Consider the following 25,914-nt stretch of genomic DNA (forward strand, 5'->3'; position numbering starts at 1 on the left):
ACTGACTACTCCAATTGGCAAAGCAGAATTAAGGAAATAACTCAAGAAAAATTGCAGATTTGAAAAGCTCCACTGCATACCAGCACAATGAATGAAATTAAGCCAATCACTGGGTGTATCACTGTGAAATTTCAAAATATGAGGCAAGGAAGAAGACTAGATTAGAATGCAGGAGTAAGCAGACATACAGGTCACACACAAAAGATCAGGAATCACAATGACATCAGTTTTCTCAGAAGCAACACTGACTGTAGGAAGAAACATTGGAGGAACATCTTCAAAATGCTAAAAGGATTTCCAAAGTAGAAATAAAATCCCAGCAAAAATATCAATCAAGTGTAAGAGTAGAGTACTGTGGTGGTGTTTTTTTGTTTGCTTGTTTTTTGTTTTTAACATTTACTGAGCACGCATTCTTTCACCCTTTCATATATTCTGTTACTGTCAGAATCTTTGAAATACAGAGCACAGAGTCATAAATCACCCTTTTTTGTCTCCCCAGGAGTTTCACTCAAGTATCTCAAGTCAATAAATCCTCCCTTTCTCTTTTAAATGGTAAACTCGTTATTGACCTCTTGGAATTCTCTTGTTTTCTCTTCTCTCCCAGTAAAACACGGGTAAGCTGTGATATCAACCATAAACCCCTCCACAATATCTCTGGAACTACTTCTCAAAAAAAACAAAGGGTCCAAAGACCTAGGTTCAAGTGCCTAATCTGCCACTTAATAGTTGATTGAAGCAATTCACCTAACTTGTCCGTCACAAAAGTTTTCACTGAAAAATCAGGATAATGCTCATACATGCATTACTCACCTCTCAACATACCAGTTCTATGTGCCTCATGGTTGTGCAGTGCTTAGTATTTTCTTTTATGTGCCATGCTTCCTCCAAATATTCTGTTTTATTTTCTATCTAATCATTTCTATTTCAGAGGAATTGGCAGATATTGTTTATTTAAAACAAATTATATTTTATCAAATATAATATATTATTTGGCTGGGTGCAGTGGCTCACACCTGTAATCTCAACACTTTGAGAGGCCAAGGTGGGCGGATCACTTGAGGTCAGGAGTTTGAGAACAGCCTGGCCAACATGGTGAAACCTCGTCTCTACTAAAAATACAAAAATTAGCTGGGTGTGGTGGTGGGTGCCTGTAATTCCAGCTACTCAGGAGGCTGAGGCAGGAGAATCACTTGAACCCGGGAGGCGGAGATATTTATATAATATATATAATATTTACAGTGAGCTGAGATCGCACCACTGTACTCCAACCTGAGCAACAGATCGAGACTCTGTCTAAAAAAAAACAAAAAAACAAAAAAACAAAAAACAAAAAAAAGAGATATTATTTACTAACTATAAAGAAAAAAGCACTGCCAATAAAACCATGCCTCAGTGTTTTTATAATAGTATTGTGAATAGTCTTGTACTAGTCTCTTCTTGCTTTGGCATTTTTCATCCATTCCAAGGAACACAACAATTTTTCCTACTTTCATCTGCATTGTCTAGACAATCATTTTGCACAGAACTTAGTAACTACTTAAAATAAACCATCATTTGCTGATGGTTATTTTCTTCTTCCTTTTTTATGTTGCTTTGCAAGAAAATATAAAATTGCTTCCATTATTTCTCTGAAGTAATTTGCTTACAAATCAAATTTACATGCTAGGCTTTGTTTACATCTTTATACACAATAGATATTCTATCTTTTTGGAGATATTTTAAATGCCAGTCAAACTCAACATGTGCAGTACCAACAGTGTGCATAATTTAATCAGGAAGACAGCACAGGAGCAGCTATGAGCAAGGTGACAACTACGTACTCCCAGTGCCAACTATGCCTCAGCTTCCAACTGGACATCACAGGCTGTACGCAGCAGCTGTTTCACAGATGTTAAAATATTAACAACTGTGCAGCGCACAATCAATAAAATGTGTCAATTTAATCATGCGGGTAGCACTTCCTTTTTCTGCCTTTCCCTTCATTTGTATTTGCAATAATATTTATCAAATATGATATCTGTCCCACTAATTTATATTCTGCCCTTGTCAATAATTTGCATGGTGATTCTGATTCCCCTTTGTCTCATTACTGTGTGTATGTGCATGTGTGTGAGCACGTGTATTGTGTGTGTCCACGGAGATTCAGATATAAAAGCTACAGTAGAAACTTTGGTTAAAAATGCGTATCATGATTTATAAATCCAATAACACTAAAGTTCTAAAGCTCTGATTTTTAAAATTCTATTAAACAAATTAAAGCAACTTAGGAACAGAAACTTATAGAGCTATGTTCTTATAATTCCAGTTGGAAAGAAAACTTTTTTAAAAGAAAAATACTGTTTTAAACAATATATAATCCAATGCAATACAATTAGTAATCATTGAGACTATATTCTATTTAATCTACATGGTTTCTAGTCTCCAGTAAAATGAATTACAAATATAAATTTAGCAATAAAGTCATTTTGATTTTAATAAAGTAATAGAAATATTCACATACTAATAAATATTACTGTCTTATCCGTTTTCATGAGGATAATGAAGAAAGTTCATTAATAGCTGAACAATCTGAAATCATTGAATACGAAATCAACTCTGTGCAATGAATTGTTCACAGATGGACCCCTACCATCTTGCTCAAAGAGGCTCTTGGCATATATGGAGATAAGATAATTAGCCAGTTTCACACTTTACACTTGAGTTTGCCTCCCACAGTTCAGCAGGGGCACAAATGCCTTGGCTGTAACGAAATAGCTACAAAGCTATTTTGTAAATCAAAAGGTTGACTCCACATTCCAAAAGGGGCATGCAGTCAACTACTAAAGTGGCGTTTCCCGGGATTTGCATCTGAACATCCCTAGGAGGGTTACATTTTCCAGGTCCTCTCTGTCTCCTCAGTGCCATTATCCAGGAGAACAAACCATGTTGATGCCAGACGAATGAAGCACATTCCCTTCACCACACACACACACACACACACACACACACACACACACACACACACGCTAATATCATATACAAAACTGACGAAAATGCATAGCTATGTTAGAAATCTGAAGAGTCATAGAAGTTAAGAGAGAATGAAGGGGAAATAATCTCAGGACACACACTTTCTGAAAAACAACTTACAATTGATTGCAGACATTTCAGTTTGTTTCTAGTCAACATGCCTAAGTTTCCTAAAGATTTCTCTCCTGCTCCTTCACCGCGTCTCCCTTCTCTAGACCTTCTTTCTTCCTCAACCCCTCTCTTTTGCTCATCCCAACAATTCCACACTCACCTATTACTCAGATTCAACTCCCGAACCAACACAGGCCCTTGAGTTTCTCCCTGATCCCTAGAAGTCAGCGAGAAATAGTTCCATATACAGACAGCACACCTTCAACACAAAATTCTGTCGCTGACTGTTAAATGTTTTCTGCCTCCTTCCATGCAGAGAGTGGTTGAACAACTCATCTTTGATCACACAGGCAATGCTGTCCCATTAGCTGACAGAAACCCCTCCACACATTTTCTTTCACTGAAATTGCAACTCACTGACATTTTACTGATTCAAAAAAATATGCAACTGAAGCACACATTAAAAAGAGGGCTGAGGAGGGGGTGGATGAGAGAAAGCTGGTACAAACTGTTGGCCCAGTGGCATATCAATATAAATCCTGGGTAAAGATTCTCCACCTGGTACCCTTGCTGGGACCTCCCCTAATGTTTTTCCACGGGGTGCAACCCACTCTCAGTGGGCCTGCATGAAAGTGCCACGAGAACTTGGGCTATTCTAATACTTATTTACTAATTATGTACTAATTTTGCTTTTAGAGTAATGGTTGATCTTATCTGCTATTTAACACTGAAGACTAGAGCTTCACAGAGGGAAAGAAAGGAAGAAGATAAATGAACATTTACACAGTAACTCCTGTGTGTCAGGTCCTGGGTTCTTGGTTCTATGCTCACCTCTGCTGCTCTCAGGACAAGGTCACCGGAAAGATGTGGAGAATGTTCTGACTCTGAATTAAGTGCATAAAATTTGGAGTTCAAGTTAATCTCATTTAAATCTGGAAGGGCAGGAATCCACACACAAAATCAGGGCTTTATTCATATTGTTTGCAACTCACAGGGCTCCAACTCACAGGGCTGTGTTATTGTCAAAATGAGTTAATATTAGGAGAAATTATAAAATAACAAGGCCCTTTTTTAAAAAGATGGGGCCTCACTCTGTCTTCCAGGCTGGAGTACAGTGGCATGATCACAGCTCAGGGCAGCCTTGAACTCCTAGGCTCAAGTAATCCTCCTACCTCAGCTTCCTAAGCAACTAGGACTATAGGCACCATGTCTGGCTAATTTTTTATTTTTGTAGTGATAAGTTCTCACTATATGGCCCAGGATGTTCTCAAACCCCTGGCCTCAAGCAATCCTCCCACCTCAGCCTCCTACCTCCCAAAGAGTTGGGATTACAGGTGTGAGCCATTGTGCCCAGCCAAGGTCTGCTTTTTAAATATTTTTTTTTCCCATCATAAAGTTTTGCAACTTTGGAAAATGTTGAGTTTTTTCCTTAGAGACTTTCTCTGAATATAATTATATATATAATTTTATATATTTACACATTTATATATTTATTTTTTCACTTAATATTAGAACATGAGCATTTCACCATTTATTAAAACCATTTATGTATATTAACCCATAATGTCTTTGCATAATATACCATCAATACGGATATATCATAAATTACAAAATCACTGGTACACTTTTTTAGGTTTGGAGATATCATTTTGTTCTCATTATCCATTTATGATGTACATAATACGTTTGTGTACAGTAGAGATTTTCTTGTTTTTTAGGATGGATTTGTAGAAAAATCATGAAAAGTCTATTTTAAAATAATTATTATTTATTTATCTGTCAACTTTACTAGAGGTTTGTTAATTGTGGTAGACTTTTCAAAGTATCAACTTTGGCTTTTTGGACCCACTCTGTTGTATTTTTGTTTTCAGTTTATTCTTTTCTGGTTTTTGTTGTTGTTGCTGTTCCTCTTTCAACCTTTTGGAGATCCTGGATTTTAAACTGATGCTGTAATGGAATAGGTCTTGAGGGGCTTCAGGAAGGCAATGAGTTTATTTTGAATATGTGAGGGATATAAATTGTTGTCACTCAAGGGCAGACTGTGGCAGATTATATTTTCCAGAGATGGACACAAAAAATCTCCTACCATGCATACTCTTCTAATAATGTTACTTGAAAACTTCCCCCAACAAGAGGTGGATCTGTGCTAGAACTCTTCTTTCTTGTACCTGGGTGGGACTTTGTGATTGCTTCAACCAATAGAGTATGATGAAAGTGATGCTAGCGCACTTTCCATGTAAGGCTATTAAAACGTCATGCGCTTCAAATTGTTCTGTATGGACACTAGCTTTGGGGGAAGCCAGCTGCCATGTAAACAGTCCAGCTTCCTGGAGTCGATCATGCTGAGGGTGCCCACACTAATTCACTAGGAGAAATCACACAGAAAGCCCTGAGACTACAGGAAGGGAGATGCTTGACCAGCTCCGGCTACTCCAAGCCTTTTCCATTTCCACTCCAGCCACCATGTGAGAGATCATGAGACAGATCTGTTCAGCCTAGTTCTTCCTGAATTCCTGACCCACAGAAATAGTGAAAGATACTAAAATTATTGCTGTTGCTGCTTAGGACAAAAGGATGACTTGTCATTAAGAAGTAAAAAACTGAAAGAAGAGCTAATAACATTTCAATCTCCCCCTCCCAACTTATGCAATGTCATTTCCAGTATTTTAGTTGTCTTTTGTTTTGATCACACAAATCATCTGCAAAAATAATGTATTATAATAATTATTATTTTATACAGATAAAATGGTTTGGATTTATTGATATGCTTAGCAACTCATTTGCATCCCAGATTTTTTTTCTGGAGTAACATACTGTTTTTCTGAGATATATTCTTCAGATTTCCTCTCAATGAAGGATCTTTGGAGGTAAAAAATCTGTCTGTTTTTCAGAAAACATTTTCTATTGAAACTACTATTGAAGAAATAGATTGCTGAATATGCATTTCGATGTTGGTAGTTTCTCTCTCAGCACTTTGAAGATACTCTTCCACTGCTTCCTGATGTCCATTTTTACTGTTAGAAGTTTGTTTTTAGAGGGCGGGCGCGGTGGCTCAAGCCTGTAATCCCAGCACTTTGGGAGGCCGAGACGGGTGGATCACGAGGTCAGGAGATCGAGACCATCCTGGCGAACACGGTGAAACCCCGTCTCTACTAAAAAATACAAAAAACTAGCTGGGCAAGGTGGCGGGCGCCTGTAGTCCCAGCTACTAGTCCCAGCTACTCGGGAGGCTGAGCCAGGAGAATGGCGTGAACCTGGGAGGCGGAGCTTGCAGTGAGATGAGATTCCGCCACTGCACTCCAGCCTGGGCGACAGAGCAAGACTCCGTCTCAAAAAAAATTAAAAAAAAAAAAAAGAAGAAGTTTGTTTTTAGTATAATTATTCTTTTCCAGGTGATCTGTCTTTTCTTTCTGGCTGCTTTTATAAGCTTCTTATTATCTTTAGTTCTGTTTCACTAAAATTGTCTGTTTGCATTTTAAACAATTTTAATTGTTCTGCTTGATACTTTGTGTTTCCTTTACTTATGGATCACATTAATCATGAATTCTGAAAAAGAATTCGTATCTCTATTTTATAGTTCCACAATTCCACTTTAGCATATTACTTCTTATTCTATCCTCCATGTTTCTTTGTCTTGCCTTTATATTTTCCATAGCCTCATTATCAGGAAAATAATTTGCTTTGTCTTCCAGTTCACCAACTCTCTCTTCAGTTATGTCTAATTTGATGTCTTTCCATTTCAACAATTATAGTTTTCATTTCTAAAAGTTTAATTTAGTGCTTTTTCAAGTCTACCTACTTAATTTGGATATTCTCTTATTGACTTCTCATTCTTTTTATTTTCTATAAAGATTACATATTTAGTAATCTACTGCATCTGACAATTCCAATAAGTTCTCAGGCATTAAATTCATGTTACTTTTTGTTTGATTTTTGTCTCTGAGAATTTACACTATTGATGGCTTGTCTGCATTTTGAGTGTTTGCTTATGAGCTATCATTTGTTTGAACATAGCATATAAGAATTCCGTGAGCTTTCTTCCAGAAGAAATTTGCTTGCTTCTGTTGGAAGCCAAGGGCTGCTACTGACCTGGAACGACAATAGGCTCCTTCTCGAGCTTAATATGGGACACCCATTAACATGGTGAGTCCAGAGACTGGTCTCTTTTCTAAGTTTTGATATCTGACTTTTATAATTCTCAGCATTTGGTCTGGTTTTTGTTCCCTCATTTTCTGTTTTTGTTTTTTTGGTGGGAAGGTGGGCATGCAGATATGGTTGGAGATTTCTCTAAATCTGATGAGTACAAAAATGTATTAAATAATATGTTTTATCCAAGAACAAAATGTATTGCAACAGGAGAGTCCTCTTGAGTAGCTAATTTGGACATCAGTCAGAATAGCTTCTACTAGATGCAGATATATTATCTCATTCATATCTCTCAACAGTCCTCAAGGTAAATAATTTTATACTCAATTGACATATAGTACATTAAGTAACTAAGGTTGCATAGCTAGTAGGTAGGAGTACTTACTAGCACTAGCAGTAGAATTTGAAAACTAATCCATTCTAATCAAAACTTGTGTTCTTCACTGCTGGGTAATATTGCCTCTCAGACACCACCTCCATGTATTCATATTTTTAGGGGATTTTTCTTTTCTATCTCCTACTTGCTATCTCTAGTCTCAGTTTTATTATCTGCCTTCTAATTCCCTTATTTCAGAACAGATGTTAGAATAAATAGCTATCAATGACTCCGAAGCCTTAATACAAACACTGATAAGCTGCTCTGAGTTTGAAGGAAAAAAAAAAAGAAGTCAGACAGCAAAAGAGATATGGAAGTTTTAGGAAGGCAGTTTGAAACATGCATGTATATTATGTGTACATTGAGTTGTACGCAATTTTAAAGATAAATTGCTATAACCTTCTTAGACCCAAGTTATTTTCCTCAAAGCTCAAGTTATTATTTAAAAAGCACATAAATAACAAAAACAATTGTTCCCTCTGTGATTATCTCTATGTTCTCAATTCCCTTTATTAAACTTAGAGGCACTAACCATTGGATAAAATCTCTTCCACTTGTATGCAGACTATACCTCAAAATAAATATTGAGGTCTCATATCAAGTCCCCTTATTGAATTAAAAGTAATGCATTTACAAATTTTAAAAGTTTAACTCCACCATGATTTTTACTACATTTGTTCTAAATACCTTTCTGTTTCCTAGTTCATGCCAACTCTTTTTTTTTTTTTTTTTTTTTTTTGAGACAGGGTCTTGTTCTGTTGCCCAGGCTAGAGTGCAATCATGGCTAACCTAACCCTAACCCTAACCCAGCTTTCTGGGCTCAAGTAATCCTCTCACCTCAGCCTCCTGAGTAGCTGGCACTACAAGAACATGCCTCCCTACCCAGTCAGGTTTTTACTATTTTTTGTAGAGAACATTTTTTATAATTTCAGAAGGTAATACGTTTTGTATCTGTGTCCACACCCACATCTCATATTGAATTGTAATCCCCAGTGTTGGAGGTGGGGCCTGATGGTTGGTGATTGGATTATGGTGAAAATTTCTCATCAATGGCTTAGTACTATCCCCTTGGTGCTGTCCTTGCAATAGTAAGTGACTTATCATAAGACTTGACTGTTTAAAAGTGTGGCCGCTCTCTCACTCCCTCTTGCTCCTGCTCCGGCCATGTGACATGCCTGATCCCCCTTTGACTTCTGCCATGATTGTGAGTTTATGAGGCCTCCCCAGATGCTGAGCAGATGCCAACATCATGCTTCTTGTAAAGTCTGCAGAACCATGAGCCAAATGAACCTCTTTTCTTTACGAATTACCCAGTGTCCGGCATTTCTTTTTTTGAGACGGAGTCTCGCTCTGCCACCCAGGCTGGAGTGCAGTGGCACGATCTCTGCTCACTGCAAGCAATGTGGGAATGGACTAATACAGAAGGGTTCCCTCAAATTTATAAAATCCCTTCAATGGACACTACAACCATGGGCACGTCTGCTTCTGTGAGTGACTTCAGGGTTTGAGGTCATCTCATCTCATTCAACTTCGTATGTCATGTCCCAGAGTAGATTTCAAGAAATATTTGTTGGCTCTCCTTTTACTCCTCCTCCTCCCCATAAATTTCCAGACCTTCAAATTCCATATGTATACTTTTCTAAAATATATTTGCTCAAGACCAATCTGATAGTCTAAATAACTCTCTTTTCCAAATTCTATTTCCATAATTTTTCTTTTCCTACTTCATAAAAGAAAGTCATGCCTCCTATTATCCCAAATACTATAATGATGCATTGCCCCAAAGGATAAAAGCCACTAGGCCACCAAACAAAGAAACATTTCCAAAATACACAGCTTCTGAAAGAATATCCCCTGAACAAAAGCAAACATTTATTCAGAAGAAATAGAAAGGAGCTGTGCCTTATTTTGTCCAAGGGACAAACTCTTGATAGTTCCCTGTACTGTATATGTTGAATAATTAAACCTCAGAAGTGAGATGATTATAGTGGATTATACTGTAACACTTATTTGAATTAAAAAGGTAGTCCATCTTTTCTGACAAAAAGTTAACTTAATAAATTAATTTGACAAAGAGACTGACTGTGCCATGAGGACATGTAACATCGGAAGAACTAGATCTGCACTTCTGAAATTCTGACAATACATATTTAAAGCATATGTATGTAATGCCCTCAAAAGTCCATACTTGGCAACAATGTAACCTATGCCACAAAAATTAGGTTAATTAAAATAATCGAGGGAATCATGGATTTTAAAAATCTTTTAAAGGATATTTGGACACTAACTTGACCACCACACAATATAATCATGTAACAAAATGGCACTATATCCCTGAAATTCATACAAATAAAATAAAGAGTATTTGAACAAAAATGTTTTAAGATGAAAGGCTACAGACGGTGTATTGACGAAGGGTAATTATATGTATGAATCCTCTGCCTTCCACCTGCAAAGGCCAGCAAAGGAAGAAAAAGGGTAATAGTGAGGAGTTTAAAGATCTAGCTGCCAGATTAAAACCACCTCTCTCCTCTCTTTGCCCATAAAAATTCAATCAGAGGATGAATGTGACTGCAAAGCCCTTTCTAATCTTATGTCTCAGGCACCCTAACTAATCTTTTTGTTCTGGGTACTGTCAAGAAGAATGCACTCCAAACAAGATATCTGAACAAAGGCTGTAGCAAAGCTCCTTCTTACTGTAGCAAAGCTCCTTCTTACTGAGAATTTCTTTCAGATAGAGCAATAAGTATTACCTTCTCCAACTTTCTTTTTGTCACTATAATTGTGTGTGCCTCTCAAATATGTGTACTTGATTTTTCTAAAACCTGTTTTATCTTGTTCCTGATATTTTCTAACAGAATTTTGTAGTGAAAACTCTTAATGCTTATAACTTCTGATAGAATATTTTTAGCAGAATCAAGGTTTTGGAGACAGCTATGAAAATTAGCATTTCCACTGCACATCTTTGCCCAATGAGTTTAATTTTTCATCACATGAAAGTACAAGGTAACTACTGATGTCTTGGATTTGCACAGCTTTGAGGGAAGACTACGAGATATGAATAAAATATCTAATATAAATAGGATAATCTAATATAGAAATACATACTGCCTTTCTTACTTTAATATCATTTCTTCCATTTTACTGGGCCATGGTAGTATAGCATCATCTATATTTTAATCCCTACATACAAGTGTTTGCACTTTGTATACCACCCTGTTTGCATATACTGCTAGCCATGTGAAGAAGATGCTATGAATGGAATGCAGTCTCAGATGTATTTAACCCAAAGTTTCCAGCACTTGCTACCTGTTTGATCCCTTCTATAAAATGAAAAGTTGATAATTGATGACTTAAAACATTGTATTCCAATTTGAGCACAGAGCTTCACAACACTGACAGTGGTGCTGATAAGGCTTTAACTATATTTCTATTCAAATATTTTTATTGGCCAGGTGCGGTGGCTCATGCCTGGAATGCCAGTACTTTAGGAGGAAAAGGCAGGTGGATCATCTGAGGTCAGGAGTTCAAGACCAGCCTGGCCAACATGGTGAAATCCTGTCTCTACAAAAAATACAAAATTAGCTGGGCATGGTGGCGCATGCCTGTAATCCCAGCTACTTGGGAGGCTGAAGCAGAGAATCTCTTGAACCGGGGAGGCAGAGGTTGCAATGAGCCAAGACCGCTCCACTGCCCTCCAGCCTGGGCAACAAGAGTGAAAAACTGTCTCAAAAAAAGGAAAGTTTTTATCAATCCTTATGTTCAAGACATTGAGATCCCTTTTATATAGAACTTACACTCTAGTATACTTCTCTGGAACTCAATTTTGTCAAAAAAGCAAACTGAGAACCTTTAAACTCTAAGTTGTATAATCCTCCATCACTTAGCATACCTTTTTCTTACGTTTTTAGTAAAGTATATATACTGAAGAGTGCATCTAACATACATATGCAGCCTAAGGAATCATTATGAAGTTTATATCCATGTTACACCAGCCTGGCCAAGAAAAAGAACACTTCTAGCAATCCAGAAGTCCCATTATTCCACACCTGAACCCAATACTCTTCCTACCCTGATAGGTGATTACTTATTATTCCTTATAGTTTTACTTGCTACATCTTTGTCCCTAGCTGTATTGTTAGTTGCTTTTATTTTTATTTTAAATTTTCTTCTTCTTCTTCTTCTTCTTCTTCTTATTATTATTATTATTATTATTATTATTATTATTTTAGAGACAAGGTCTCACTCAACAGACTTTGGTGCAGTGGCACAAACTTGGCTCACTGTAGCCTTGACCTCCTGGACTCAAGCAATTCTCCTGCCTCAGCCTCCCAAGTAGCTAGGACTACAGCCACATGCCACCATACCCGGCTAACTTTTGTATTTTTTGGTAGAGATGAGGTTTTGCCATGTTGCCCAGACTGGTCTCAACTCCTCAGCCAGTCCACCAGCCTCGGCCTCCCAAAGTGCTGAGATTACAGGCATGAGCCACTGGGCCCAGCAGCTTTATTTTTAAGTCTTAACCACCTGAAAATAATTTTTGGTATAAATTATGAGGTAGAGGTTTAATTTACTTTATTTTTTTCCCATATGTAATCTAATTGTCCCAACATTGTTTTGAAAAGTTTATACTTCTTCGCTATTCTCGACTCTTCATATTTATATCACTGATATAAATATGACATCTGTCATATATATGGTTTATATCTATGTGGAAATATTTGGGAGTATCCTATTCTGTTTCACTGTTCAGTTGGTTTATCCCTGCACCAGAGCCACATTGTCTTAATTATAATAGCTTTTTAATAAGTCTTAACATCTTATAAAGCAACTCTGCCAATCATTTTTTCTTCAAGAGCTTCTTTGTTATTCTCTGCTCTTCATATTTCTACATAACTTTTGAAGTTTAACACACATATACACATGCATGCATCATTAAGATTTCCATTGGAATTTCAATGAATCTGTAGATAGATATGGGTAGACCTGGTGCCTTTACAATATTGAGTCTTTCAATCATGCACATGGTATTATCAGTACATCTAATCAGGTTGTCTAAAGTGTCTCTCAATAAAATTTCATATTTTTTCCAAAGAGGATTTGCTTTCTTGTTTAATTAAATGTGTCATATTATTTGATGCTATTGTAAATGCAATTTTTTCTTATGTTACAAAATGGAATTGGTGTATGCATGTTGATTTGAACAGAAATGTTGTTACATTGAATACATTTTTTAAAATGAAGAAACTTTCACTTTTACAAAATTATGTATAACCTGTGAAAACGCTACTGTCCCCTTGTGCAACACATGAATCACAGAGAAAGATCAGAGGGTGTGATGGTGTAATGTTATGAAATATATATTTGATCTTTGACCTTGTAACTCTTAAAATCTTTGGCAACTCCACAGTGATACCTTTTTGCATCTTAATGAGTTGACTGACAGCTGACCAGCCCTTCAAGGTGAGGGCTAGTCACTGGAAAGAATCAAGGCAGGATTCTAGGGTTGGGATTTTCAGCCCCACTCCCTGACCTCTGGAGAGGAGAAAAGGATTACAGGTTAAGTTGATCACCAGTGGTTAATGGTTTCATCAATCATGCCTGCTGATGAAGCCTCCATAAAACGCCAAAAGGACAGGGCTTGGAGAGCTTCCAGATAAGAAGGTGGGGGTTTCTGGAGGCTGGTGTGCCCAGGGCACAGAAGCTCCACGTCCCCTCCCCCATACCTCATCCTTGCACTCCTTCATCTGAATCCTTTGTAACATAATAAACCAGTAAACGTAAGTAAGTGTTTCCTTGAGTTCTGTGAGCTGCCCTAGCAAATTAATCAAACCCAAAAAGAGAGTTGGGGGAACCCCAACTTGAAGCCAGTCAGTCAAAAGTTCCAGAGGCCCCTAGGTCTTGTAGGACTGAGCCCTCAGTCTGTGGGATCTGACACTATCTGTAGATAGTGTTGGAATTGAATTGGAGATACCCCGCTGGTGTCTGCTGCAGAACTGCTTGCTTGCTTGGTGTGTGGGGGAAAAACACAAACTCATTTGGTGGCAGAAGTTTCTATGTTGATTATTCTGGGAAAACTATTGTCTCCTTGGGCAACATACGGATTTTGGAAAAAGATGAGAGGGTGTGATGGTGTAATATTCTGAAATATATATTTGAGATCTTTGATCTCATTTCGTGACATACAACGCCTAAAATCTTTAGAAACTCCACGGTGTTATCTTTTTGCATGTTAATGAGCTTACTGAGGCCCTATGCAGCTTCAGGGTGGGGGCTGGTCACTGGAAACAGCCAGATACCCCGCAACCTTGGTTCTTTTCACAGTCTTCTGTGTTGTAGTGTGAGAACAGAGAAAAAGCAGTTGGTCAGCAGTGACCAGAGATGGTCCCTGGTTGAGAGCATGGGCTTTGGCATAAGAGAGGCCTGGGTGAAGTCCCAGGCGATTATTAGCAGCTGTGTGTATGAACAGATTCCTAGATTCACCACATCACAGCATTCTTCTGTCAAATGCATAAATTAAAATAGCTCCTGTCTATTAGTATTGTTTTAAGATAAAGTGAGGCACTACCTATAAAGAGCACAGAACCTGGCACACAGAAATGTGAACTAAATACTTACCAGTGTTAGTGATGATGATTTTTGCTTGTGCATGCATGTTTTCTTCATAGTGAGCTTAAGTCTTAGAAAACAGTCCTACTTTCCTCTTCAAAATTTAATTTTTGACTCTGTCCTTCCTCCATTTGTATTTATATTTTTTTCCCCAAAAAACAATCTCTCCCTCTCCCTCCCTCCCTCGTTTCCTCCCTCCCTCTCTCCCTCAGCTTGTTCTAAATCTTGCTCTGAACATTCTTTTTCACATTCCTTTTTAAATCTTACAACAACTCCACATATTCAGGTAGAAAAACAGAATCTTCTGGTCTTGGATACAATATATTAAATGTTTCATTTCCCTCCAAAGGAACATGTGTTCCTGCTTAAAACTTATTTTATTCCCAAATCAAAATAATAGTCAAAGATGTGTCACCTTTGGGGGAAACTGGGTAAAGACTATGTAGAACCTTCTTGTAAATTGTTTTTTGCAATTTTCTGTGAATCTATAGGTATTTAAAAATAAACTGTTTTAATAAAATTTCTTGTAAGTGTTCTCATTTCTTCTTTGTACTTTTCTGTTTGATTTCTTATAATGAACATATATTTGTGTTGAAAAACAATAAAATTTCTCTTACAAGAATAAAAATAAATACATTTATATGGATTACATTTCTAAATATAAACTATAAATGCATTAGAAAAATTCAGGATTTTTTTTCATGGAAGGGAGGAGCATCAGAATAAGAAAGATTATCCAAAGAAAGATTGTTTTTTAAAAGAAACCATAAAGGAAAATACTAAAAAGTCTCACTGCATAAAAAATTTTAAATTGCAATAGAATATAAATTAAAATATATGTAACAGGCTAGAATAAAATATTTGATACAAAGACTTAATATCTATAATATAGAGTTCCTATAAATCAATAGAAAAATATTTTTAAAAGCAAGTCAAAAGTAGGCAAAAAATACAAAGGAGCAGAAGAAAAAATACTAATAGTCAATACCCACTCAGCTCTTCTTATATTCAGAAAAATGCAAATTAATAAAATATAATGTATCCTTTTTTTCCCACAAATAGTATTGTTTTTCCATATGGGTAACAATCAGTCTTATCCATTATTGAAGATAAATGGTATATTTGGGGAGGGTAATTTAACAATATCTCCCAAAATTAAAAGCTGATTGCATTTCTAGATATGTATTTTATGGGAATATTTATGAACCAAAACAAGTAGTGCCACACTGTGAATAAGTGAACACACATGCTGTTCACTTGGATGGGACTTACTTAGATGACAAGCGCCAGGACCCAGAACATCTGTGTATTTCACTCCTAATTGCTAGGGACACAGGAGGAACTAAAGCAATGCTTGATTCCTCCTTCTCTACAATGAACAGTCCTTGGAGGAACAGCTGATAGCTCGCTCATGCACTTCATCAGTTAGAGGCTGACCCCGCCCCCCTCCAAAGCTCCCACAGCAGCTTCCCAGATTCCAGCACTTCATCAATTAGAGACTGACCCCCCCAACCGAAGCTCCCACAGCAGCTTCCCAGATTCCAGGGAATTTCAAGATTTCTGGAATTGATACTAGAACAAGAATTTTACAACTGCTCTCCCAAATATGATTGAATATAATATAATGTAATGTGATATAGTATACTATAACCACATATTCTTGTACATTCTGACAATATTGCTATTTTAACGCACACATGGATTGGCCAAAGCAATGTAATGGATTGGCCATTGCTTTCTTTTTATTCTTGATATTAATTCAGTTCACAGTTGCCAATCAATAAATTGGGACTGAAGTCAACAAACTGAAAAGTAGCAGTAATGAGTAAGCAGAATATTGTGCTGTTCTTTGAGCAAAACAATTGATCTTCTTGTTATTTCTACCATCTCTAAAGGCAAGAAACAGAATCCCAGAGGAAGCATAAAATATTGTTGGGATTCCCATAATCCTGCTTTCTTTATTTACAATTCCCTTCTTCATCCTTCCTGCCTGTCCAGATGGTTTTCCTCTTGATTTCCCAAAATGAACTATGCTCACTGCCTTTGAGATGCTAAGTATTTGAGAAGACTTCATCTTCATTCATCACAAACCGAAGTCATAAACTCTTACCTTTGCCGAATTATGCTGGGGTTAGCTGTCACTAAATGACTTTTGGATCCAACATCTTTAGTGTATTCACTTGACAAAGGAGGGAGATTGCATCTAGAGAAACAAGAACAAACATTTTGGAATGATTTGCATATTTTATTTTAAATCATCAGTTAGAATAATGCAAATAGATATTTTATTAATTCTAGCTCAATTCACAAGTAACTGTTTCTTTTTTTAACCACCTCTCCCTTTTAATAGACATTAGATGAATGATTAACTATCAGCATCTTCCAAATGCTGTCATAAAAATCACTCCTGTTTAGGAAGAAAGATAATGTCAGCCAAAGGGGTAAATGATCTACAAAAAGAAAGAGACAGTAACTAGGAGGTATTTATTTCATTCAAAATATTTTTGAGAGGGTAGGACAGACATTCTTAGACCTGAATTAGAGCTCAGGACAGTGTGGTACACTAGAGGACACGGGACCTACAGTACCTCTGCACACCCATAAACCTCAAAAGACAGGGAAGAATGAATATATTTTCTGGTGTTTTCCTTTCTTTTTCCAAAATCTAAATTATAAGAGTGCATTCAGGGCCATGTGCTATTCACTTAAATCACAGCATGTCTGACTTGTGTGTGTGTGGCCAGTGCATAGGCTGATTACTGGTGAAGGCATAATCGCTCATCATCCAAATAAATACAGTGATCCACCATCCCAGTTCAGCCAAAGGAAAGAGTACAGGTGATGTTTCCCTGGTGATGGGAATAGCCATTCCACTCCCATTCCCAAAACACCACCCTGCCCCAGTTGCTTTCCTCGGCCACCATGTCTTATAAATGCTTACAATGGGAAATATGACCACCCCAAATTCAAATCCCATGGCTTTCTGCCTGTGGAACATTAGGCAAGTTAATTTATTTGCCTGACTTCAGTTTCTCCATTACACAAAATGAGGATAATGATTTTTCCTATTTCATTGAATTGTTGTAAGGATTAAAAATGGCATGTAATAAAAAAATTCCCTAACCTTGATGTGTACACTTAGTAAATATTGAAAAATATCACAAATCATATATAGCATACAAAAATAATTAAATATACATTTATTATCTATGAAAACGCCAATTGGGCCTATAGTTTCCATTAAGCTTTCTTTTATTACTGAGTCCTCATTTCTCCTCTCCAACCACATGTCTAACTTGATTCCTACCACATTAGGGCATCTGTAACTTTGTATCACTTCAATAAACCAGCATATCACTTACTTGTAGGTAAAGATATCTTACAAATATTGCAGTCTCTGCTAGTTCCCCAACTACTAAATTTTCCCTACAAATTACCCCCAGTATCCAGGCACCCACTCAGATGATCAGCTCAGGTTCTCTGATTTTGTCTCTCTTTTTTTTTTTTTATTTGAGATGGAGTCTTGCTCTGTATCCCAGGCTGGAGTGCAGTGGCCGGATCTCAGCTCACTGCAAGCTCCGCCTCCCAGGTTTACGCCATTCTCCTGCCTCAGCCTCCCGAGTAGCTGGGACTACAGGCGCCTGCCACCTCGCCCGGCTAGTTTTTTGTATTTTTTAGTAGAGACGGGGTTTCACCGTGTTAGCCAGGATGGTCTCGATCTCCTGACCTCGTGATCCACCCGTCTCGGCCTCCCAAAGTGCTGGGATTACAGGCTTGAGCCACCGCGCCCGGCCTCTCTGATTTTGTCTCTTATCTACCCTGTGAGTGTCACCACATCAAGGCATCCTAGGCAGAAACTTGTCTCAGTTGATTTAGAAGCTTCTTTTTATCTGCCCTTTGGTGATAAGATACTGGTTTTTCTGGGAGCTACCAACAGGTCAGTTAACCAGTCAGTGGCTTTTGCTGAATGCCCACTGAAAGCACACAGTGCTTGGGGGTGGAGCCCAAGTCAGAGAACCTACTCTTGAGGTATGTACAAGAGTAGATCGAGTGGTTGCCCCGTATCCCATGTGGTGTTTCCTGAGGATTCTCATGAGGGAGTGAGTTTATGCATTAACAGCCAGGCTCATTCAGTTGTGGCAACTGATTGTGGTCTTGTGATTTAATTGATCTTTGCAAAGAGGAAGATGACTTCCAGGATAAAACACAGACTAAAATTTGGATACTTGTCTCTTAAAGAAGCTTTGATCTTAATTGCCCTTGGAAGCATATGAGAATCAGCTATGTTATGCTAAAACTGTAAATTCTGAGTATTGCTGGAGAGTGCTGTCAACGTGTTTTGTCATCATTAAACAAACTGATTTTCATGAGTAAATACTTTGTTTTCCTGTGTGTTCCATGGCTCATGTGTCTGGGTCGTTTCATATCTACTGCCACAGAGTAATAGCTCAAGAAAAACTTGCAGTTATTTATTATCTTCTAGAAGAGAGGGGAATGTTTAAAATCATAAAGATAACATTTTATATGAATTTTGATGTATTTCCAGAAAATAACGACAATACATTTTGGTGTAAGTTCTGGGTACACTTTATCTTTAAGTGCAAATATCTGTGACACTTTCCTGTATCTCTTCTCTCAGGAAAAGCACACCATAATTTTAGTTTCTCAACTCATAAATTGGTAATTACAAAGATGTACACAAAAGGCACATTTAATAAAGTCAAATTGTTTTAATAAGGCATATTTGTGGTGTAAAATGTTTCAAAGTTTGCATTGTCGCTGTTGGCACAATTAACACATATTAATGACTGAAGTGTCTTAGCAACTGTACTCATGATCTTAAAAGAGATCTGATCAGATATTTAACAAGAAATGAATATTCTTTGAATTGGGATGTGGAAGTAAGTGGGAAATGGGCTTGATAGAAAGAAATCTTAAAGTAGAAAAATCACAAAATTACTTTTTTTTTTTTGTATATGTGAGTATACAAAACATACATTTGAGCATAATTCAAAAGGCACCAAAATTACGTTCCCTCATTCATGTCCCCAAGCCAACCAGTTCCTTTTGAGGATGCAATCCCTGTTAACTTTTGTCTGGCAAATCTTCCCAATAAATTGAATTCAACAATATTATTTTTTAAAGTATTGCTTTTGGCTACAGAGCAAATGTTTACTTTGAGAAATGGGAAATTGATTTTCAGCACTAGAAGATGTGTTTGAAAACATTTAAGCAAAGAAAATTATGAAATTGTTATATCCTACTCCTAGAAGACACTTTGAACTATATCTGGTATATCACTGTATACAGGCAGCACTATTTTTGGATGTTCTCTCTCAGTACATCTGTCCATCACACACCCTACAGTCTAGGACCGGACATATGACATTTATTCATTAAATGTGTAATTTTGAATATATAATATTTTGATATATTAAGCATGCCCCAAAATGCATATTAAGCAACGATTTATTAATAGATCTGCAAATGGTCAAATAATTTTAAAACAATTTATCAACTTTTATTACTCCTATAATTTAAACCATACATAAGGCTTTTAAAAACTAAAATGTGTCATAAAACAGCACTATTCTTGAAATTAAATCAAAGGCGTATGTATACATAGTTCTAGTTACGGTGCTACCTTCTTTGAATTCTTTCAACCCTCATCTCGCCATATTTTAGAAACATTATGCTTAATATTGTGCCAGGCACTCTAATCAGAAGCGCCCATTAACTCTGAACTTGAATATTTCAACATCAGATTGCATATAAGGCCAACAAAGTCTTGTTTACTTGTGATAAATATGGCCCACTGGAAATAACAGATAACACCCTATGGTGCCTAAGCCTAGTCTTCTACATGTCAGTAAATGTCCATCTTCACCAATGGATGACACACACACATACACACTCATGAATAATACAAAAATACATTTATTATACTGCACGAAGTGTATTTACACTTCCACGTGTATCAAGGCCACTTGAAATCACTTAACTTCTTTGAATCTGTGAGTTGAATACTATGTATTCCTTCTTTCTTACATAATTTTTGGAAAGAGCATATAAACTAATAATACTGAAGAGCAATTTGAAAATATAAACTAAACTACATAAACGGTGTTACAATTATACGGTATTCGTACAGTCATAGATAGAGTAAGAGTTGCCATAGTGGGAAGGGCCTGAGGAATTGACTACTCTGCTTCCTCCTACAAATTAGAAAGCCGGGCCCCAGCAAGAGTAAAATAATGCACTGTGGGTCACAGACCTAGTCAACAACAGCAAGGACTTGTCTCCTACCTCTCTGTGTTCTTTGCTGGCTCCTCAGCCTCACCTAATGCCAAAATACTGAAGAGGGTGCCTGAAGGTGACTCAGGGCTCTGCTCTCACCTGTTCATGCTCTCTAGGTGATTTTCTCCACTCCAATACCTTAAATACCTCTCTGGCTCCATCTCAAGCCATTTTCCCCACGGTTCGTGACACTGCAACAGCACCTGCTGTCTTTCCCACCTTGGACCCTTGGGAAAGGTTGTTCCTCTGCTTAGGGAGAAATGAAGAGAAGACTCAGCTCAGACACCACTTCTCTTGAGAAGCTCCCGTGTGTCTGAATTCCCCCACGGTAGCAAGCACATCTCTAGGACATAAATCCAATACAGAATTGTTCAACACACCATTCCCAGAGCCAGCTCAAGGCCCATATGTTATGGGTGCTCAGCGAGCAGGTGTTCCATTGACTGGAACTAAAAGAATTACATTTGTACTTTTTCCATTTTTCCATTATTTGTATATATTGAAAAGAAAAACTACAATACAGAGGAAAAACTATGCTGGGGGTACCTGTATGAAGGAAAGGTGGGTAGACAAGGATCTAGACTCTCCTGCAGGCTTCAACAAGTGAGAAAAAAATGTCTTTTCAAGGAGACTAACTCCAAGAGAGAACTTAGCCCCCACAAGTACATGGCTTCTCTTGAAATCCTCTCAAGTAAAGTCTTTACTCTTCCCTCTCCCACTTAGCTCAGGGCTCAGAGGTGGCTTAGCATTCTCTCGGCTACCTTTTTCCCACTCCTAGACTGTTACTCGTTTATACTTAAAAATAAACAGGAATACAAAATCTCGCTCAGCTTTCTGTCCTTGGTGTTGCTGTGGTCTTCACCCTTCCTGGCCACAGAGTCTGCTGGCACTTTGTTCATAGTCATTTCCACCTCAATGAGGCTTGAGGGTCCACCTGAAAGGCCTCTCAGAGTCTATCCTCAAGGTTCCTTTATTTTCTCAATAACAAATGTTTTCTTTTTCTACAACATGTCCACTCATCCCCCAGATACCCTGAGCTCTGAAATCTGCCTTCCAGAAAGCCATTCTTTGACTTTAGCTTCTTCTTATTACTCCACATCTCCTTCATTCACAGCCAGGAGCCACAACTTACCTCACCCCTGCTCTGAATGACCCTATCATTTTTCCCTTTCCTTTCTCCTTCACTCATCTCAGAGCTCTCTTCCTGCCCAGCCCAGATTTCAAGATGTGTTACTTTACACTCTCTCTCGCCAGAGCCCTCCAAGTTGTCACTCCCTGTCCTTCTTCCCTCTCACCCAGATAATCCCAAACCTGTCTTTATCGAATCACTTGCTGTCTTTCCTTCTATGCCTGGCTGGTAAGCATGTCTGGGCAGAATCACCCAGCAGTGCAGGTTGCTGCCACTACAATTTGGCAGTCTCTGCCCCTGGCTGAATATGTCTCAGCAATTCCTTTTCATCTCCTGCAGGGGCCTCCTGTTTTTCCTGGAACAGATGTGCACATCACCAATCTGCTCAGTCCCTTTACCAAGCATCCTCCTTGTTTGAAATTTACCCCTGCTTCTTTGTTCCAGTTTTCCCACTCACTCAAAGATTTCATCTGTCTTCAGATCCCACTTGCTACTTACACATGCTTTGGTGAAAAACTAAGAATATGGTATAGAATAAAATGAATCCATTAAAACATTTATTCATAGAGAGTTGCCCTTAAGGAAAAGAACAATTTAAAAAGTCAGAATCACCTGGCTGTACAACCTAAAATGAGATGTGAGATTTTCCACTTTCCCCTGTTCCCTTTATTCACAGCAGAGTGGGTATCTCTGTTCCGCCTGAGCCTTCTTGGCTTTGTACTTTCTTGGGGCATGTTCCCTCATTCCCCTTACCTCTCTCCTAAACTCACTTGTATATGAGCTGGAAGTGAAGCTAAGGAGCGTGCTACAACTGATTAATCACAAGTGACTAGTTTTGAAAAGCCCCAGGGCTTAAGGGAGGGGGAAAAGGAGAGAAGGCAGAGGCCGCGCTGTGGGTGCTCTCTCTTACCGCATGACAAAATTTGCTTCATCTATTTGACGGCCACAGCCACTCTTCTTCAGAATCCCACCATTTCCCACCACCGCGCATTTCTTCAATGGCAGCTGGAATGGGGTTGCCTAGCAACAGAAAACAAGGCGGGTTTTCACTGCAAAGAACACACAACTGCTCACAAAATCATTGTTTACAGCAGACCCTTTGGAGGAATTTGACTGAAGACTGGGTCGAGCAAAAAAGAGCATGTGAAAAGAAAGATGCCAAGAAGTTTGTAAGGAAAAAAACTAGTCTGTTGCCTTGGAATTTAAAAAGCAAAATTTTAAAAAGCCTCCCTGAAGTGTATTTAAATATAACAACATTTATTTTTTTTTCATCTCCAATTGGCCATGCACATAGTAGAAGGTGTTTGCTAGGGAAAATTAAAAAAAAAAAAAAACATACAAACTAAACACAGGATTATTTTTAAACCCATTAAGCTGGAAACAAATGAGCTCCTTTCTCCTCTGTGATTGCAAACTCATTCATACAATCGGCCATTCATTCAACAAATGTTTCTGAATATTTCCTTTGCTAACTGTTGGGGAGAGATACATGCGGACAGAAGTCACAGGCCTGAAGGTTCATAGTTTGGGATGTGAGGAGAGAAAGGGATGATAAGAGTGTGAAAATATATACCTAGGTAACAAATTCTATTATAATGCTGAAGTTGCTGCCAAAGAGATACAGACCGAATGTTATGGGGCAATCCACAAGGAAGAAGAAGGTGTTTCTGCTGAGCCAACTCAGGGAGAGCTTTCTCACCTGGGCTGAGCCTTAAAGAATACGTAGGATGATGGTTTCCAGCTGCATCCATGTCCCTACAAAGGAAACGAACTCATCCTTTTTCATGGCTGCATAATATTCCATGGTGTATATGTGCCACATTTTCTTAAACCAGTCTGTCACTGATGGACATTTGGGTTGATTCCAAGTCTTTGCTGTTGTGAATAGTGCTGCAATAAACATACGTGTGCCTGTGTCTTTATAGCAGCATGATTTACCTGGACACAGGAAGGGGAACATCACATACTGGGGCCTATTGTGGGGAGGGGGTAGTGGGGAGGAATAGCATTAGGAGATATACCTAACGTAAATGACGAGTTAATGGGTGCAGCACACCAACATGGCACATATATACATATGTAACAAACCTGCACGTTGTGCACATGTACCCTAGAACTTAACGTATAATAATAATAATAATAATAACAAAGAATACGTAGGATTCCTCCAGGCACGGAACGCAGCACAAACAATGGCACAGAAGTATTTGTTGAGAGTAACGCTGTGTTTATGAGCTAATGAACACTCTGGGTGGGTCTGTCTAGAACTTAGGATCCACTAAGGGGCAAGTGGCTTGTGCAGAACCAGATAGCATGCGACTTTCCTTCTGCCAACACTGAACTGGACTGCAAAGAAAATGTTCAGAGTATCTGAGTGTTCCCTGAAGTGTTATTTATAGAATGAATATGAAAACCCAGCAATAGCCCCTGAAAGTGAAATGCGTCATTCGGCCACTTCTAGCTGGGTCAGCAAGAACTGCCAGGTACAGAATTTCCTGCTTGCTGAAACGACACGGAGCAGCTGGAGTTCTTTAGGGAAAGACCTTACATATACACAGCTGGCATCAAAAATAACCACCCTAGATGAATCTCAGGCAAATAATATGGGTTATTCCAAAAGAATAAATTCCATAAGTATATGAATATACACTGTAAGGGCCTCATATAGGCAGGAAGCAGTTAAACCAAAAATAAAATTCCAGGTGTTTCTGTATTCATTGGTAGCTGAGGTGGCAACTTAATGCAGCACAAGAAGAGGATTTTGATCCTCTGATTTCTAGTTGTCAAAGGAACAGCCAGAGCTATGGAAATATTGTTGATAAAAATACAGTACTTAAAGTGTAATGTCTAAGCATTTGCCAGCAGAGTTAAGAATTTCCTGCGTTACTACACCAGAGACCAGCCCAACAAACATCAGAGCAGATCCAGAGAGGAGGGACGGGCAAGAAATAGAGGAGGGCCTGGAATCAACACTAGAAAAACATCAGTTAGAGCTATAATTTGTTAGATGAAGATTTAAATACTTATATTCAAAGTAGCTGTTTGTTTATTCCACAGGTATTTACAAAGTGCCTACTATGCATCAGGGACTGCCCTGGGTGACAGGGACATAAGTAAAAATTCCTCTTCCCACAGAGGTTATATCCTACTATGAAAAACAGATGATAAGTAAAGATAAATGAGTAAAATGAACAGTGGGTCAGATGGTGACATAAGCTTTGGAAAGGAAGAAAGCATTGCCATGAAAGGATTAGGAGATGCTTTCGGAGAGCAACTGCAATTATTATTATTATTATTTTCTTTTGAGACAGAGTCTCGCTCTGTCACCCAGGCTGGAGTACAGTGGCATAATCTTGGCTCATTGCAACCCACACCTCCGGGGTTCAAGTGATTCTCCTGCCTCAGCCTCTTGAGTAGCTAGGATTACAGACACACGTCACCATGCCCAGCTAATTTTTGTATTTTTTATTTTTTTTTTAGTAGAAATGGGGTTTCACCAGGTTGGCTAGGCTGGTCTCAAATTCCTGACCTCAGGTGATTGGCTCACCTCTTCCTCCCAAAGTGCTGGGATTACAGGAGTGAGCCCCCACACCTGGCCCCAGGAACTACAATTTTAATAGGGTGATCAGTGAGCAAATTCTTGTAGATGAGGTAGTGAGCCTCACAGATCTCTGTGGGAACCCCTGGGGCAGAAACCCTAAGGAGAAAACATTCCTGGGATGGGAAAGGGGGAGCAAAGAACCTGTTGTGTCTGGAGATGAAGAAGTGAGGGAGGGAGAAGTAGGAAGGATATTGGAGAGTAGACTAGTAGAGAGGTTGGAGAATACATTCTGAAGGGCCTTGTAGGGTATTGTAAAGACATAGGTTTTTATTCTAAGATGAGAATCAAGTAAACATTGGGTGTGCAAAGGAGTGACATTATGACATATTTTGGAGCAATCACTATACTGCTATGCAAACAGGCTGTAGAATGTCATGGGCAGAAAGAGAGAGACCAGATAGGAGTCTTTTGTAAGAGATTTTGGTAACTGTTGCACCAGAATATGTCCAGAATCTGGCTGCTTCTCACACTACCCTATCACCATCACTAGGAATAGTGAGAAGTAGCCAGGTTCTGGACATATTCTGGAGACAGAGCTAACTGGATTTGCTGATACAATGGAAACAGGGCAAGAGAAAAAGAGAGAAATCAAGGATGATGCCAAGAGTTCTGGCTTGAACAACTGTAAAGATAGAC

At 38.3% G+C, this 25,914-nt stretch overlaps 1 protein-coding gene across 3 annotated transcripts in view; it reads right to left on the reverse strand.

Annotated features, from left to right (window-relative positions):
- Positions 1-25,914, reverse strand: part of ST8SIA1 (ST8 alpha-N-acetyl-neuraminide alpha-2,8-sialyltransferase 1) — a 138,343-nt gene that overhangs the window by 33,473 nt on the left and 78,956 nt on the right. For 2 of the 3 annotated variants that reach the window (XM_030939020.1, XM_030939021.1), the window contains one exon: positions 16,362-16,454. In XM_030939020.1, the coding sequence (XP_030794880.1) occupies positions 16,362-16,454 (93 nt within the window). Of the gene's footprint in view, positions 1-16,361; positions 16,455-22,587; positions 22,698-25,914 lie in introns of all 3 variants that reach the window. The other variant, XM_010361196.1, reaches the window with a different exon arrangement.

This window comes from Rhinopithecus roxellana, chromosome 10 (assembly GCF_007565055.1).
Source record: "Rhinopithecus roxellana isolate Shanxi Qingling chromosome 10, ASM756505v1, whole genome shotgun sequence".
Taxonomy (NCBI): domain Eukaryota; kingdom Metazoa; phylum Chordata; class Mammalia; order Primates; family Cercopithecidae; genus Rhinopithecus; species Rhinopithecus roxellana.